At 35.2% G+C, this 19524-nt stretch overlaps 1 protein-coding gene across 1 annotated transcript in view; it reads right to left on the bottom strand.

Moving 5' to 3' along the window:
* LRRIQ3 (leucine rich repeats and IQ motif containing 3) overlaps nucleotides 1-19524 on the bottom strand; it is a 245295-nt gene that overhangs the window by 175618 nt on the left and 50153 nt on the right. The window contains exon 4 of the mRNA XM_082421407.1: nucleotides 11812-11945. Coding sequence (XP_082277533.1) covers nucleotides 11812-11945 — 134 coding nt within the window. The remainder of the gene's footprint in view (nucleotides 1-11811; nucleotides 11946-19524) is intronic.

The raw sequence follows: 19524 nt of genomic DNA, 5'->3' as shown, positions 1-19524 counted from the left end.
GTGCGCCTCAGGCTGTTGCAACGTCACGCTGGCCTCTCCCAACACAGGCTCGCCCCACATTCCTTACCCATCCCTTCCCCCAGCCTGAGTGCACCAGAACCACCTAATCAGCTGCTACTTTAACCCCGTCCGGTCTGAGCGAAGAACAGACGCCCTAAGGGGACTTACACATAGAGGTGGGGCCAAATCCAAAGCTGAACCCCAGGAACTGTGAGAAAGAAGAATAGAAAGGGAAATCTCTCCCAGCAGCCTCAGGAGCAGTGGATTATATCTCCACAATCAACTTGATGTACCCTGCATCTGTGGAATACCTGAATAGACAACGAATCATCCCAAATTGAGGCAGTGGACTTTGGGAGCAACGATATATATATATTTTTTCCTTTTTCTCTTTTTCCATGTGGCTGACAGGGTCTTGGTGCTCCGGCTGGGTGTCAGACCTGTGCCTCTGAGGTGGGAGAGCCGAGTTCAGGACATTGGTTCACCCGAGACCTCCCACCTCCATGTAATATCAAACAGCAAAAATCTCCCAGAGATCTCCATCTCAACACCAAGACCCAGCTCCACTCAATGACCAGTGAGCTACAGTGCTGAACACCTATGCCAAACAATTACCAGGATGGGAACACAACCCCACCCACTAGCAGAAGGTCTTCTTAAAATCATAATAAAGTCACAGACACCCCAAAACATACCACTGGACGTGGAACTGCCCACCAGAAAGACAAGATCCAGCCTCATCCACCAGAACACAGGTACTAGTGCCCTCCACCAGGGGGCCCACACAACCCACTGAACCAACCTTAGCCACTGGGGGCAGACACCAAAAACAACACAAACTACGAACCTGCAGCCTGCAAAAAGGAGACCCCAAACACATGAAGTTAAGCAAAATGAGAACACAGAGAAACACACAGCAGATGAAGGATCAAGGCAAAAACCCACCAGACAAAACAAATGAAGAGGAAATAGTCAGTCTACCTGAAAAAGAATTCAGAGTAATGATAGTAAACATGATCCAAAATCTTGAAAACAGAATGGAGAAAATACAAAAAACGTTTAACAAGGACCTAGAAGAACTAAAGAGCAAACAAACAATGATGAACAACACAATAAATGAAATTTAAAATTCTCTAGAAGGAATCAGTAGCAAAATAACTGAGACAGAAGAATGGATAAGTGACCTGGAAGATAAAACAGTGGAAATAACTACTGCAATGCAGAACAAAGAAAAAAGAATGAAAAGAATTGAGGACAGTCTCAGAGACCTCAGGGACAACATTAAACGCACCAACATTCGAATTATAGGGGTCCCAGAAGAAGAAGAGAAAAAGAAAGGGACTGAGAAACTATCTGAAGAGATTATAGTTGAAAACTTCCTGAATACAGGAAAGGAAATAGTTAATCAAGTCCAGGAAGGGCAGAGAGTCCCATACAGGATAAATCCAAGGAGAAACACAGAAAGACACATATTAATCAAACTATCAAAAATTAAATACAAAGAAAAAATATTAAAAGCAGAAAGGGAAAAACAACAAATAACATAAAAGGGAATCCCCATAAGGTTAACAGCTGATCTTTCAGCAGAAACTCTGCAAGCCAAAAGGGAGTGGCAGGACATATTTCAAGTGATGAAAGGGAAAAACCTACAACAAAGATTCCTCTACCCAGCAAGGATCTCAATCAGATTCGACAGAGAAATCAAAACCTTTACAGACAAGCAAAAGCTAAGAGAATTCAGCACCACCAAACCAGCTTTACAACAAATGCTAAAGGAACTTCTCTAGGCAGGAAACACAAGAGAAAGAAAACACCTGTAATAACAAACCCAACACCATTAAGAAAATGGTAATAGGAACATACATATCAATAATTACCTTAAATGTAAATGGATTAAATGCTCCAACCAAAAGACACAGACTGGCTGAATGGATACAAAAGCAAGACCCATATACATGCTGTCTACAAGAGACCCACTTCAGACCTAGGGACACATATAGACTGAAAGTGATGGGGTGGAAAAAGATATTCCATGCAAATGGAAATCAAAAGAAAGCTGGAGCAGCACTTCTCATATCAGAGAAAATAGACTTTGAAAAAAGACTATTACAAGAGGAAAAGAAGGACACTACATAATGATCAAGGGATCAATACAAGAAGAAGATATAACAATTGTAAATACTTATGCACCCAACATAAGACCACCTCAATACATAAGGCAAATGCTAACAGCCATAAAAGGGGAAATCAACAGTAACACAATCATAGTAGGGGACTTTAACACCCCACTTTCACCAATGGACAGATCATCCAAAATGAAAATAAATAAGGAAACACAAGCTTTAAATGATACATTAAACAAGGTGGACTTAATTGATATTAATAGGACATTCCATCCATAAACAACAGAATACACATTCTTCTGAAGTGCTCATGGAACATTCTCCAGGATACATGATATCTTGGATCACAAATCAAGCCTTGGTAAATTTAAGAAAATTGAAATCATATCAAGTATCTATTCCGACCACAATGTTATGAGACTAGATATCAATTACAGGAAAAAAATCTGTAAAAAATATAAATACATGGAGGCTAAACAATACACTACTTAATAACCAAGTGATCACTGAAGAAATCCAAGAGGAAATAAAAAAATACTTAGAAACAAATGGCAATGAAAACATGACGACCCAAACCCTATGGGATGCAGCAAAAGCAGTTCTAAGAGGGAAGTTTATAGTAATACAATCCTACCTGAAGAAACAAGAAACATCTCAAATAAACAACCTAACCTTAAACCGAAAGCAAATAGAGAAGAACAAAACAACCCCAAAGGTAGCAGAAGGAAAGAAATCATAAAGATCAGATCAGAAATAAATGAAAAAGAAAGGAAGGAAATGACAGCAAACATCAATAAAACTAAAAGCTGGTTCTTTGAGAAGATAAACAAAATGGATAAACCATTAGCCAGACTCATCAAGAAAAAAAGGGAGAAGACTCAAATCAATAGAATTAGAAATGAAAAAGGAGAAGTAACAACTGACACTGCAGAAATACAAAGGATCATGAGAGATTACGACAAGCCACTGTATGCCAATAAAGTGGACAACCTGGAGAAATGTACAAATTCTTAGAAATGCACAACCTTCCGAGACTGAACCAGGAAGAAACAGAAAATATAAACAGACCAATCACAAGCACTGAAATGGAAACTGTAATTAAAAATCTTCCAACACACAAAAGTCCAGGACCAGATGGCTTCACAGGTGAATTCTATCATTTAGAGAAGAGCTAATACCTATCGTTCTCAAACTCCTCTAAAAGAGAGCAGAGGGAGGAACACTCCCAAAACTCATTCTACAAGGTCACTATAACCCTGATAAAAAAACCAGACAAAGATGTCACAAAGAAAGAAAACTACAGGCCAATATCACTGATGAACATAGATGCAAAAATCCTCAACAAAATCCCAGCAGACAGAATCCGACAGCACATTAAAAGGATCATACACCGTGATCAAGTGGGGTTTATCCCAGAAATGCAAGGATTCTTCAATATATGCAAATCAGTCAATGTGATACACCATATAAACAAACTGAAGAATAAAAACCATATGATCATCTCAACAGATGCAGAAAAAGCTTTTGACAAAATTCAACACCCATTTATGATAAAAACCCTGCAGAAAGTAGGCATAGAGGGAACTTACCTCAACATAATAAAGGCCATATATGAGAAACCCACAGCCAACATCATCCTCAATGGTGAAAAACTGAAACCATTTCCACTAAGATCAGGAACAAGACAAGGTTGCCCACTCTCACCACTATTATTCAACATAGTTTTGGAAGGTTTAGCCACAGCAATCAGAGAAGAAAAAGAAATAAAAGAAATCCAAATTGGAAAAGAAGAAGTAAAGCTGTCACTGTTTGAAGATGACAGGATACTATTCATAGAGAATCCTAAAGATGCTACCAGAAAACTACTAGAGCTAATCAATGAATTTGGTAAAGTAGCAGGATACAAAATTAATGCACAGAAATCTCTTGCATTCCTACACACTAATGATAACATATCTGAAAGAGAAATTAAGGAAACACTCCCATTTACCATTGCAACAAAGAGAATAAAATACCTAGGAATAAACATATTTAAGGAGACAAAAGACTTGTATGCAGAAAACTATGACACTGATGAAAGAAATTAAAAATGATACAAACGATGGAGAGATATACCATGTTCCTGGATTGGAAGAATCAACATTGTGAAAACGACTATAGTACCCAAAGCAATCTACAGATTCAATGCAATCCCTATCAAATTACCAATGGCATTTTTCACAGAACTAGAACAAAAAAAAATTCACAATTTGTATGGAAACAGAAAAGACCCCAAAGAGCCAAAGCAATCTTGGGAAAGAAAAATGGAGCTGGAGGAATCAGGCTCCCTGACTTCAGACACTACTACAAAGCTGCAGTAATCAAGACAGTTTGGTACTGGCACAAAAACAGAAATATAGATCAATGGAACAGGATAGAAAGCCCAGAGATAAACCCACACACATATGGTCACCTTATCTTTGATAAAGGAGGCAAGAATATACAGTGGAGAAAAGACAGCCTCTTCAATAAGTGGTGCTGGGAAAACTGGACAGCTACATGTAAAAGAATGAAATTAGAACACTCCCTAACACCGTACACAAAAATAAACTCAAAATGGATTAAAGACCTAAATGTAAAGCCAGACACTATAAAACCCTTAGAGCAAACCATAGGCAGAACGCTCCATGACATAAATCACAGCAAGATCCTTTTTGACTCACCTCCTAGAGAAATGGAAGTATAAACAAAAGGGACCTAATGAAATTTAAAAGCTTTTGCACAGCAAAGGAAACCGTAAACAAGACAAAAAGACAACCCTCAGAATGGGAGAAAATCTTTGCAAATGAAGCAACTGACAAAGGATTAATCTCCAAAATTTACAAGCAGCTCATGCAGCTCAATACCAAACAAACAAACAACCCAATCCAAAAATGGGCAGTAGACCTAAATAGACATTTCTCCAAAAAAGGTATACAGATTGCCAACAAACACACGAAAGAATGCTCAACAGCATTAATCATTAGAGAAATGCAAATCAAAACTATAATGAGACATCATCTCACAGCAGTCAGAATGGCCATCATCAAGAAATCTACAAACAATAAATGCTGGAGAGGGTGTGGAGAAAAGGGAACCCTCTTGCACTGTTGGTGGGAATGTAAATTGATACAGTCACTATGGAGAACAGTATGGAGGTTCCTTAAAAAACTAAAAATAGAACTACCATACGACCCAGCAATCCCACTACTGGGCATATACCCTGAGAAAACCATAATTGAAAAAGAGTCATGTACCAAAATGTTCATTGCAGCTCTATTTACAATAGCCAGGACATGGAAGCAACCTAAGTGTCCATCGACAGATGAACGGATAAAGAAGATGTGGCACATATATACAATGGAATATTACTCAGCCATAAAAAGGAATGAAACTGAGTTATTTGTAGTGAGGTGGATGGACCTAGAGACTGTCATACAGAGTGGAGTAAGTCAGAAAGAGAAAAACAAATACCGTATGCTAACACATATACATGGAATCTAAAAAAAAAAAAAAAAAAGAAGGAAAATAGTCAGAAGAACCTAGGGGCAAGACAGGAATAAAGATGCAGACCTAGTACAGAATGGACTTGAGGATACAGGGAGGGGGAAGGGTAAGCTGGGACAAAGTGAGGGAGTGGCATGGACATATATACACTACCAAAATAGATAGCTAGTGGGAAGCAGCTGCATAGCACAGGGAGACCAGCTTGGTGTTTTGTGACCACCTAGAGGGGTGGGATAGGGAGGGTGGGAGGGAGGGATATGCAAGAGGGAAGAGATATGGGAACATATGTATATGTATAACTGATTCACTTTGTTATAAAGCAGAAACTGACACACCATTGTAAAGCAATTATACTCTAATAAAGATGTTAAAAAAAAAGAAACTAACACACCATTTTAAAGCAATTATACTACAGTAAAGATGTTAAAAAATAATAAAAATGAAAAAAAGTCGTTATCACTGCATGATAAGGGAAATTTTAATCTAACTTTGTAGCTCTCTATATTTTTGTAACTATCCACAATAAGATACATTATTTTCTTAGGCACAAGGAGAACTTTTTAAAAACTTTTCTATATGGGGATATATGTATATGTATAGCTGATTCACTGTGTTATAAAGCAGAAACTAACATACAATTGTAAAGCAATTATACTCCAATAAAGATGTTAAAAAAAAAATCTGAGGAACAAAAGCAAATAACTAAATAAATAAGAGATATTCCATGTTCATGGATAGGAAGATTCAATATAGACAAGATGTCAGTTCTTCTCAACTTATCTATATATTCAATGCAATACCAATCAGAATACCATCATGTTATTGTGTAGGTATTGACAAACTGATTCTAAAGTTTCTATTGAGAGGTACAAAATCCAGAATAGCTACGACAATTGAAGGAAAAGAACAAATTAGAAGACTGAGATACCACCCAACTTCGAGATTACTATAAAACTACAGTAAACAAGACAATATGGTACTGGCAAAAGAATATATCAATGGAACAGAACAGAGAACTCAGAAATAGACAGAAATAAATATAGTCAACTGATCTTTGATGAAGGAACAAAGGCAATACAATGGAGCAAAGATAGTCTTTTCAACCAATGATGTTAAAATAGTCATGTGCAGAAAATGAACACACAAAAAAACTAGACACAGAACTTACTCTTTTCATGAAAATTAACTTGAAAATGGATCTATTACATAAATGTAAAGTGCAAAATTATAAAATTCCTAGAAGATAACATAGGAGAAAACCTAGATGACCTTGGGTATGGCAATGACTTTTTAGATATAACACCAAAGATATAATCCATGAAAGAAAGAATTGACAAGCTTGGTTTCATTAAAATTAAAAAACTTCTGCTCCACAAAAGACAAAGTTAAGAGAATGAGAATATGAGCTATACACTAGGAGCAAATTTTTGAAAAAGGCACCTAAAAAAGAACTGTTATTCAAATTATACAAAGAACTCTTAAAACTCAATAAGAAGTAAACAAAGAACTCATTTTTAAAAAGAGTCAAATACCTTAACAGACACCTCACCAAAAAGATATATAGATGACAAATAAGCATATGCAAAGATGCTCCACATTATATATCATCAGTGAAGTACAAATTAAAACAACAATAAGATACCACCACACATGCCAAAATCCAGCACAATAACACCAAATGCTGGTGAAGATGTGGAGCAATAGGAACTCTCATTCATTGCTGGTGGGCATGCAAATAGTATAGCCACTGGAAAAGAGTTTGGCAATTTCTTATAAAACTAAATAAAATCTTACTATACAATCCAGCAATTGTGCTCCTTGGTATTTATCCAAAGATGTGGAAAACTGTCCACAAAAAAACCTGCACCTGGATGTTAATAGCAGGTTTATTCATAAATGCTAAAATGTAGAAGTAATCAACACATCCTTCAGTAGGTATATGAATAAAGAAACTGGTACATCCAGACAATGTAGTATTACTCAGCTCTAAAATGAAATTATCTTATCAAGCCATGAAAATACATAGAGGAATCTTAAATCCATGTTACTAAATGAAAGAAGCCAATCTGAAAAGGCTATATACTATATGACTCTAACTATATGACATTCTGGAATAGGCAAAACTATGGAGACAATAAAAAGATGAGTGGTTGCCAGAGTTAGAGAGGGGGATAGGCGTGACTAGGCAGAGGACTGAGGATTTTAGGGGGCAGTAAAATTAAATAATGTGATTCCATAATGATGGATATATGTCATTGTACATTTGTCCAAACTCACAGAATGTTCAACACCAAGAGTTTACTGTAAACTCTAGACTTTGGGTGATTATGGTATGTCAGTGTAAGTTCATCAGTTAAAAAAAATGTACCACTCTGATAGGGAATGTTTATAATGGGGGAGACTATGCATTGGTAGGGGCTGGGAGTATAATGGAAATCTCTGTACCTCCTGCTTAATTTTTCTGTGTAACTGAAACTACTCTAAAATAAAATAGTCTTATTTTTAAAAATAAACTAAAAGGTATCAAGAAAATTATAAAAGACATACAAGACCACATAAACTAGAATTAGACTAACTTAGAAATGCAATGACAGGACTCAGAATAAGACATTTAAAACTCATTTTATAGATAAATACTAACCTAGGAGAAGGATAATTATAATGAACAGAACAGAAAATACCCTAAGAGAAATGGAAGATGAAAATAAGAAAGATTTTAAAAATTAAAAAGAAATAAAATCATTAGATAAGGAAGTAATATACTATGATTATACTAAGTACCCATTCAACAATTATTTTAAAAAAAAAACAATTATTTTAACTATATATCTCCAATCTAAAGACAAAAAAATCCTTTAACACGTTTTAACTTTATTAAATGTTTCTTGTTGATAGTAGTTTATGTATAGTAATCCTGAAACTATTTTGTGTTTATTAGGATTCAGCTAATGAGTAACATTACTGATAATGTTAGCAACCAGAATTCACAGGGTAGAAGAAGGGAAGTGTAATGTGGAAAGAAGAAGTCAGTGAAGAACCTTCTGTGTTGGATTAGCATTAGAAATATGAATTTATGATTTAAAAAGTCCATTTTCTATTCTGTCTGCTGAAATAGCCTAAGAACCATGACACTCCAGTAGCAATGAACACATTTAGTGCCCAGACCTTGGTTCCTAAATACAATTCCCTACTAAAAATACTAGGGCTCTTTGGAAAATAGCTGTTTCCAGGTATTCAGAAATAAAAGTAAAAAGAGCACAGAATTTGGGCTATGTTAAACAAAAGAACGCAACACTTGTAGATTTAACATACACAGTTTCATCTCTTTATAACTGACCACAAATATCCAACACACCATAGCTGTCTGCCATTGGATACATATCCCAACCTTTCAACCAAGTTTAAATTCTTAATTCTTCATCCATAAGATAGAAAATACAGGACAAACTCAAAAGCTCTGCTGTATTAAATGATATAAAGTGGATTAAAATACCTAACATGGTACTTTGCATATACCACACATTCAATAAATGTTTGTTTCCATTCTTTTACCTTTTTACATCCCATTGACCCAACTAATAATCCTCCTTGTGACCTCAATGTAGTTACCCTTACTTAGGTTTAGGAGGCTGCCAATCTGATCACAATATTTCATTCTAAGAATGAAAGTATACCTCCCTTGTACCATATCATTTATGTTAGAATAATACCACTTCAAAAGATATAGCATTATGTATACATATATCCCCATATACATATAGCTGATTCACTTTGTGATATAGCAGAAGCTAACACAACATTTTAAAGCAATTATATTCCAATAAAGATGTTAAAAAAAGATAACAGCATTAATCATAATAATTTTCTAAATTTAGACAGTACTTCAAGGATGTATATAAAATTTCAACCAGTTTAAGTGAACAAATTTCAAGCAGAGTACAAAATATTTGCACCTAGGGAGACACTTCTCATGGCTAGAAATAGACATATGAGAGGACTAATAACTGGGACCTTTAGATTGGAGGAATCCACAGGCACCTCTCAGGGCAGCTTTGCATGTTTCTCAGTTGTTTCTGTTTTTGCTTTTCCACAGATGAATCCAGAAATATTTTTCTGATTCTAGCTTCCACAGTCTCTCTATTTCTTAATATATTCATCAATTCAGCAAATATTTTTTGAGCATCTAACATGTGTCAAGCACTCTGTTATATACTATAGATAGAGTATGTAGTACATTTGGAGATATAGATAATTATGCAGACAACTTCAATACAGTATTGTAAGTGTTGATAATGAAAGTATGTGATAAACATTGCAGGGGCAAATATCACAATAGTTTGCCCTAAGCAAATTGAGAGCAACTGGAGGATTTTAAGTTGGTGAATAAGATTAGGTTTATAATTTTGAAAGATTGCTCTGTGCATGCTGTGGTAAATGTAATTGAAAGGGAGCAAGAAATCCAAGGAAAGAGTAAGTTTCCCACAAAATCGTATAATGCAGAGAGCATAAGGTAGAACAACAACAATAATAATATTTTTAAAAGAGCAGCTAATAAGAATGTAATATCCACATTTGCCAGATGCTATGTGCTTTATATTCATGATCTCAATTCTCATAAGCAAGCAGCGAACTAAGTACTGCTATTAGTCCCTGCTCTCTACCATTTAACATATGAGGATATTCAGGCCCAGAGTAGTTAAGTAATGTGCCTAATGGAACAGCATTTTAAAGAGAAAAAGAACTCAAGTCAGTCTGTATCGAACCACTGTGATATATTATTACTACTGACATTTCTCCCCACAAAGCTCATTCAAATTCTTTTCATGCATGCTGAATTTTCAGATATTGTTTCCATGTACAAGGTTTTTATCTCATGTTACATGAATATCAAAAGTAATTTGATTCTAAGAGAGAAAAACTCAGTCCCAGGGGCATAAACTAAAGACAAATCCCTTTAATTAGATGTTTATTTCACAGAAAATGCATACTTAATTTAAATGGAACATATGAGATAGAAATAATATTTTAAATAAATATGTGCCTGTTAGCAACTGCCTGATTCTTTTCACATCTTTTATTCCAAATCACTTTACTTTTCCCCCACTGATAAACCCACTCTCTCACACTTTGACCTTGGTTTGAAAAGTATATGGAACCTCACTCATCCTCAGAAGTTGCAGGCATTATATTATGTTCATTTTTTTCTCTCATACTATCTCTCTTAATCAGGGCTATTGACATCTATGATTTAGCACATGCAGGCTAACACATGAGAACATCCTCTCTGCCTTACCACAGAATGTTGAATATCATTTCAGTGAAATGTCCTAATCTTTCTTTCTCAGGGAATGTCTATTTCCCAACTCCAGATCTATTTAAGCCTACCTATACTTCAGGGCCATGTTCTATTTCTATCTTATGAATTCTCCCATTTAGCATCTGAGAATAAACTATAGGAGAACGTTCATTTCTTTTTTCATATGTTTGATGTTTGTCATGACTAAAATAAATTGATGACAGAGTATCCTATCTTATCTCCCCAAGTACAATGTTGAGAGATTCTTATAGGAAAAGTTTTCCTCTGTTTGTAAAATGTCAGCTACTGGAAAGGGATGTAAGGAACAAAGAGAGAGGAAAAAGCATTAATCAAAGGGTAATGTGGACTGATGTGGTACCAGATGTTTTGGCAAAACTATCTTCATATTCAAACAAAATGCAAAATCCTCATATATATACATATATGTGTGTGTATATATATATATATATATATATATATATATGGTTTATATTTCTCTGTTATATTGTACATGGCTTATATTTCTATTATATCCCATTACACGAGAGAAATGTAATATATATTTTTCACTAATGTTTTTAAGTTTAATTTAAAATAACTGTCAGAATTACTCAATGATTAATAACTTCAATGATTAGTTATTTATATGGTCAATTTAAAAGAAAAAATAAGAGAATCAAATTTTGATTATGCTCAATATTATATTACTATAGAATCTGTGGTGTTTTCCTAAAAATTAGGAAACTAAATAGTCTATAAAGTACCATTTTGATAGGGAATACAAAAAAGCATATATTAGAGAAATGTCTTTTTATCAATTATTTTATCATCTTTTAATATTCAAATAGTGAAGAAAATAAAACATACCTCACTTTTTTCCTAACTAAGAAACCACGTATCCATCTTTGAACAATCAAAACTGGCGAGTTATGAGCCAGAATTTCATTAACTTTTGAAATAATACATTTGATATTATCAATTTCATCCTCATAGGTTGATCCCTGTATAAAGAAAATATATTTAATATTTATAGTTCATGAAAGTATTTCCAAAAGATATTTTAACTTGGTAGTCTGATGGTATAAACTATTAAAACATTCATGGGTATCTTACTATACACATAACAGTTAAATAATAGATATATTTTCATATCTATTTTTATTAGATCAGAAGACCAAGAATTACTAGCACCAAATAATTTTAATTCTCTACAAAAAAAATGCAAGATCAATGAGGATAACTTTCTCCATTCTAGATTCTTCTCACAATCTGCTATCATAGCTATAAAATTTTGCCCATAATCATGCTGATCTCTGAAAGATAATGGCATGAATAGACATCCAATGAAACTCTAAAAGTATTCTGTGGATCATCACAGAGGAAACTGATACGTGATGGATTTATAAAACAACTTACAGTAGTTCAGAACTTTGTGGCATCTTAACTAAAATGTTGCACACTTTTACTGGAAGACAGCACATTCCCCTGGGGAAAGATATTCTATATTGCCTTTAAAGAAATTATCTCTAAGATTATTGTTCCGGCAAATTTTTTATTTGGGATCATAGACTCCCTATATCCTACTGATCATTTGACTGGTTAGAAAAAGCCACTCTAGTTATGTCTTGAATGTAAGAATTATGCATTAAAAACCTAACACATTTTTTTGTAAGGTACCTACTCTGAAAATTATCAACCCCATCATGTTTAAAAAAAAAAAAAAACCTTTACTACATATACACTTAATCAGCTGCTAAAAAAAAAAATCACAAAGGCTTATAGATTAATACTACTTCAGATTTATACTTACAAACATTCATTGCTAATTAGCAAATCCTTTACTTGGCCCTGGCTTGCTTCTGTTTCCAACAGGAGCTACTGTAAACCTTCAGTACTAGTCTCTATATTCAAGCCTTTTCCCTAGCACTGCCTAAACATCTTGCTTCCTTCTCACAGAGAATATAGGACTATCAAGTCTGAACTCTATCAACTAACACTCCTCCCTTCCCTACAAATTTAACTATCTTCCCACTTAACTCTTATCTATCTAAACTGAATAGAAGCAACTTCTACTTAATCTTAAAACAAGAAGTATCTCGCTTCCTGTCCAAGATTGGCTCTCCGTCATGGTTAAGTTTAATCTCCCTGTTTTCAATTACTTCCCTGCTACTGTCCCTATCCCTCACCTATAAATATGATGTAGTCTCACCCATCTGTAAAATGCACACACACAAATAATCATACACATCCCAACCCTCCATCCTGTGTATCAACTTTTATTAAGAGTCCTTGAAACAGAATTCCACATTTGCTGTCCCACCTTCTCTCTTCCTGTATCTCAATCCACTGACTTCTATCCCTATCATCCTATCTAATACTTTTACAAAATTATCATTAGACATTTCTCACTGAAACACTTCCCTTGGCTTCTATACACCACACAGTTGGTTTTCCTATAACTAATGTTTACTTCCGGACTTTTTAAAGACCTATCCGTACCCTACTTAATGTCACACTGAAAGGATTTTCTCCATTTGTCTTTTTTCAATCTGAACACACTGTCCAGATGACTGCATCCAAATCCACAGCTCCAACATTCACCTATGTCCTGATGTCTCTCAGATTTCTCACTTTAAGCAGGAACTCTCTCTAGAGCTACAGAACAATATGGTCAAACTGATCATCCAATTACAGGCTTACCTTGGAGATACTGCACATTGAGTTCCAGACCAGCACAGAAAAGGGAATATTGAAATAAAGCAAGTCACATGAATTTTTTGGTTTCCCAGTTCATATAAAAATTATGTTTACACTATAATGTAGTCTATTAAGTGTGCAATAGCATTATGTCTAAAAAAACAATGTACATGCCTTAATTTAAAAAATACTTTATTGCTAATAAAGCTAACCATCATCAGAGCCTTCAGCGACTTGTAATCTTTCTATGGTAGAAACATCAAAAATCACTAATCACAGATCCTCATAACAAATATAATAATAATGAAAATGTTTGAAATATTGTGAGAATTACCAAAATGTAACACAGAAACATGAAGTGAGTAAATGCTGTCAAAAAAAATGGCACTTATAAACTTGCTCCATGCAGGGTTGCCACAAACCTTCAATTTGTGATAAATGCATTATGTGTGAAGCACAATAAAGTGAAGTGCAATAAAACAAGATATTCCTGTAAACTCAACTTGCCCAAACATGAATCTTCTTCCTAACCTGCTTTCTCACATGCTCTTAGTGGATGGTGCTATTGCCCATATGAACCTAACCCAGAAACCCTAGAACCATCCCAGGCTCTCTTTCTCTTTCACTTCTTCATATCCAAATATTGCTAGATCCAATATATTCAACATCCTAAACATCCGATCTCTACATTTTCTTCTGTTCTCTACCATTGCTTTATTGCATGTCTTTATCACTTCTCTAACTTACTAAAAATGTCCTGATATCTGAAATAATCCATACTCCCTACTCCCTTCAAATCATAATATGCACCGTTGCTAGAATGAACTTTTCAAAATGCAATGATATGATATGATGATATGGCATTTTTGCTGGTATATGATTGAAAGATCAATTACAAATTCTTGACTTGGCACACAAAATCCTTGATCTAGTCCCTTCTTACCTTCTCAATCTCATCTTCCTTCACCCTATATATACCTTCCATTCTGGCAATATTCAACCACTTGCATTCCTGAAAACTACCTGATAATCAAACCTCAATGCTTTTTGCATGCCATTCCAGTTTCTTGACTGCCCCTCTCAATTACTTGTCTCACTGTCTTAGTCTTTTGGAGACTCAGTTCTTTCCTCCAAGAAGCCTTTCTTGACATTGATCTGAGTTTAATATCCTTCTACAATATTATCCTGTGTTATAACTTATTTGTCACACTTGGCAATGAATTTTATCTGAGCCCTGTGATCCTGGAAAACACTGAAGGTTAAGAAATCTCCTTATCCCTTTACTTCAGGAAATGGTTTTATACAAAGAAGAACGCTTCCACCATATTACTTAGATTGTACCCATGGACGTCCCTCTTGTTCATCTTTGACAAGGCCCTGACACAGACTCTCTAAATTCACATTCTTTGCCTATGAATGATTAGTTTAACTGCTTTGCCTATACTGAGCAGTCGGAATAAAGCTTGTTAACCAAATTTTGGTTAAGATTCTCTCCTTCTCCTAGTCCCTTGAACTTTGCCCCACCCTCAGCCTGAGCCGCATGCAACTCTTCCTCAACAGCCTATCTTGAAATAGACTACTCTCAGGGTAAAATATTATCTGATCTGTTGTCAGATTATGCCACTCCCCTTCATCCTACTTAGCCACATCATTTCTTTCTATCCTTGTTTACTCCCTCCTATATAAGAAAAACCCTTTTTTGCCTAACCTTTAAGATGTTTGCAGACCTTAATGATCAGAGCATTCTCCCTATTGCAATAACATCCCTTTGCCTATAGCAATAGCCCCTTTCCCTCCCTTGCAATAATCCTTTTGAAAAAACTCTCTTCTTAAGTCTTGATTTGTTTTTTTTATTTGACAAGGTTATGCTATAATGCAATTATTGGTCTGTCTTTCCCACTGCAACATAAACTCACCAAGTTTAACAACTCTTTTTTTTATCCTATATCTCTATGACTAAGTAAGCTATCTAGTCTATAACTGGCATTCAAATATCAGTTGACTATTAAATCACTAAGTAACAGTCACTTATACACTGTCATATTTGGTACTGTCATATTTGGTCTCCAAGCTTGATCTGGCAATGTCAATCTGTTCTTTGTAACTTAACTCTTACTTGGCTGTAGTAACATACTAATTTTTCTACCTTTTTGGTTTTTATTTCTCAGTCTGTTTTCCTGGTTCCTCTTCTTCTGCAAACCATTTAAATATAGTATAATTTAGGTTTGCTTCCTTTTTCACTTCTCTTTACTAAGTCTCCTCGAATGTTCGATCACCTTCCTTACTACATCTTACTATCTCACATATGCTGATTATTCTATATAGCTATATCTCCTGGCAAGAATTACCTCTGAGATTACAAACGTACAAAATGAACTTCCAATTCCATTTCTCTACTTACATGTCAAAAGCTGAAATAATTATTTCCCCCATTTGAAAACATCCCCAATCCATACTTCATACTGCATTACATCTACAGTCATTAAAATTATTCTCCACCTTGTCAACCAAATAAACACATATTCCTCTTTCTCTCTTCCCCTTTCCATCTCATAAATCACTAAATTCTATCAAATATGTCTCTCTTCAATCTGTTCCCTATAATCTATACCCTCTACCTATTTATTAAAACAGCTCTTACAACCTAGGGCCCAAACTACAGACTCTCCTCTAATTTCCCTACATTCGACTTCCCTCCACTCCAAAATTAAAGAATATAGGATTTTCTTCTACAATGAAAATCAGTTCATGTAAAATCCTTAAATATTTCCCCCAAATCTTACAAGATACAGTCCTATCTTTTTAGTATCACACATAACACCCTTTATTCTACTAATCCTGTTTTTGTCTCCAGCATCATCTGACATGCCCAAACATGTTTTCTGAACTCCAAGAACAATAAATTACTTGTTGTCACTTGACTGCACCAAGCATTACCTCTGTGCCTTTGCAAATGCTTTTCACTCTGCCTCACATACTCTACACTTGCCAACACCTCTGCCTGTCTGATTTCTTATATTCAAAAAACTCATCTGAAGTACAAATATTTTTGATTTTGCTTTTTTTTCCATGACAAGAGATGTGAACTTCAAAGATTTTTAAAGAAAATATATGTAGTTCTTTCACAGATTTTGTCCTATACTCAGATCCATATTTTTTCTCATTATTTCTTTGATTATTGCTTCTCCTTAATTTGCTTTATTTTCTCTTCTATAATTCCTATTCATGTATATTAGACATACTGGAACTCATCTCCATGTCCTATATTTTTTTCTCATCATTTTCAGGTATTTTTTCCCAATTTGGTGAAGACATTCTGTCAAAGGTTAGCTTTCTGATATTGAGGATTTTTATTAGCTTGTCAACTACTTCAGTTAAGTTATGTGGCTGAGACTAAGCTCCTTTCTGAAACTCCTTTCTGCCGTATCACAGATGAGTCCTGCCACATAATAGTTTGCTATTGTAACCCTGCCTGTATTAGGGCCTCTCCATGAAATTTATCCTGTGATCTGTAGCAACGGATCCTATCTGTCATCTGGTCCACTATTACCCTTGACAAATAGGGGGATTTGCAGAATCCCCTCTAGTTCTTGTCATTTTGTCTTACGTATCAGGAAGAACAGCTTAAAGTCAGACTGAGCTAGTTCCTACCTTTGATTCAGTCTTATCTTCATTATATCAAAAAATCTTCATTATGTATAAAAGTACCTCTATGGTATAATCTTTTATTTAAATGTTATCCTTTACTGGTTTCTGGTATAGATGTGATTTCCTGTAATTTTATGGGGGTTTTTTGTTCATCACATTTGGTCTCATGGTGTGTGTGTGTGTGCATGTGTGTGTTTGTGTGTGTGTGTATGTTTGTGTTTAGGGTAACAAAATATTCCACCTCAAATATGCTCCTTCAGTATATTGACTATTTTGAGCTATAGGCACTTGAAAAACAGCAAATACAGGGAGAGGCATTCTCTGAACCTCCTTTATCTGTCTAAAGACAGATCCCCCAAAAGGCATTCAATTGTCATAATTCCCCTCCCAGAAGTTTCAACAACCAGGGAAGAAGTCTTATCACAAGAAAGGAAATTAGAAGGTTATTAGAAGGGGAGGAAATTAGGAGAAGACACCACAACCAAATGAATTTTGTCACAAACTCCCATCTATCCTTCTAAGGACACATTCATCTTTCTTAAAAATAATTTACTCACTCATAAGAGGCCTACACCCTCCCTCCCCTTTCCTTATTTAGATGGTATTTAAGCATGAATTCTCACCTCGGGGAGTTACTCCTTTTTCCCTGGGTATCTTCTCAGTATACATGAGGTATAAATGTTAGTAAACTTCTGTTTTTCTCTTGTAATCTGTCTTATATTACAGAGGTCTCAGCCAAGAACTCAGAAGGGTAAAGGGAAAATTCTTTTTGCTCCCCTACAGTAGTTTGAGAGCAGGGAGGTTGATTGCATAAGTAAGAATGAGGGAGAAGAATACAGGAGGGAATTTAGATGACTAGGTTTAAGTGGTCCTGGTCAGATGATGCAGTTCTCACCAGCAGAGAACCATTAAGCTCACACTGCAGTTTACAGCAGAGTCCTGCTTCCCACCAACGTATGAATAATTCATCTCTTTAAAGAGATAAATGGAATAATCATCAGCTGTGGGTGGAGTTAGTGTCCCTGCCAGAAAACAAGTGACCTCAAGACAATACTCAAGTTTTATGATGTCCTAAAACAATTATCTGGTAAAATGCCAATAAAGATATCACTGCAAACTTGAACAAATGGCATAACCATTTGATATCTGAGGACAAATGGATGTATCTTCTTTCTAAGGGAAAGTAATGCATTTCCTCCACTATGTGAGTGATGACTCTGGAGAAAAACTGCCTGGGTTTAAATTCCAGTTCTACCACTTGCTAGCTATGTGATCTAGGGTAAGCAACCCATCTGTCCCCTATTCATCATCTGTAAAATAGAGATAACCTCACTGGGTTTTTGTGAGAAAATATTTGTAAAGCACTTAGAACAGTGCTAAAACATTTCAAGCATCTGAACAATGTTATCTGTCAACAGTTTAAGGACTTCTGTATACCTTATTTGATACTTAAAAAATTAGTAGAGGAATTTACTAAGCAATTTATCCAAACTAACATAATGTAAAATTTAAAAATTAATAAATTAACTATAAAAGATAATTAGTACTAATATTTTCAATCCAATAAAAGGAATGAAAGAATTGTAGTAAAAGCTTAACAAAGGACAACACATGCTTAGGCAAAATACTATCAAGAATCAACAAAACAGGGCTTCCCTGGTGGCACAGTGGTTGAGAATCTGCCTGCCAATGCAGGCGACACGGGTTTGAGCCCTGGTCTGGGAAGATCCCACATGCCGTGGAGCAACTGGGCCCGTGAGCCACAATTACTGAGCCTGCACGTCTGGAGCCTGTGCTCCGCAACAAGACAGGCCACGACAGTGAGAGGCCCGTGCACCGCGATGAAGAGTGGCCCCCGCTCGCCGCAACTAGAGAAAGCCCTCGCACAGCAACGAAGACCCAACACAGCCAAAAATAAATAAATAAATAAATAAAAAATAATCAACAAAACAGATTATAGAATAATGAAATATCTATACTCTACCACTTGCTATTGTAACCCTGGAATGAAAATAGGGCTACTGTTAACCCTGGTATAAAGCATAATGAGGCATTTCAAAAGAAAAGTAAAGACTTTTGTAAAAATGACTCGGATGGAAGAGAGTACTTTGTGTTCCAACAGGAAGAGTACTTTAAAAAAAAAAATCTAAAACTACGTTCTATTCAGACTTCATGTAATTACATAAAGAGATTTCCAATTAATTTGATATTCTCAATACATTTGTACTTATTTAA

Source organism: Balaenoptera physalus (assembly GCF_965194825.1).
Source record: "Balaenoptera physalus genome assembly, chromosome: 1".
NCBI classification, from domain to species: domain Eukaryota; kingdom Metazoa; phylum Chordata; class Mammalia; order Artiodactyla; family Balaenopteridae; genus Balaenoptera; species Balaenoptera physalus.
This window is presented reverse-complemented; position numbering and strand designations above follow the sequence as displayed.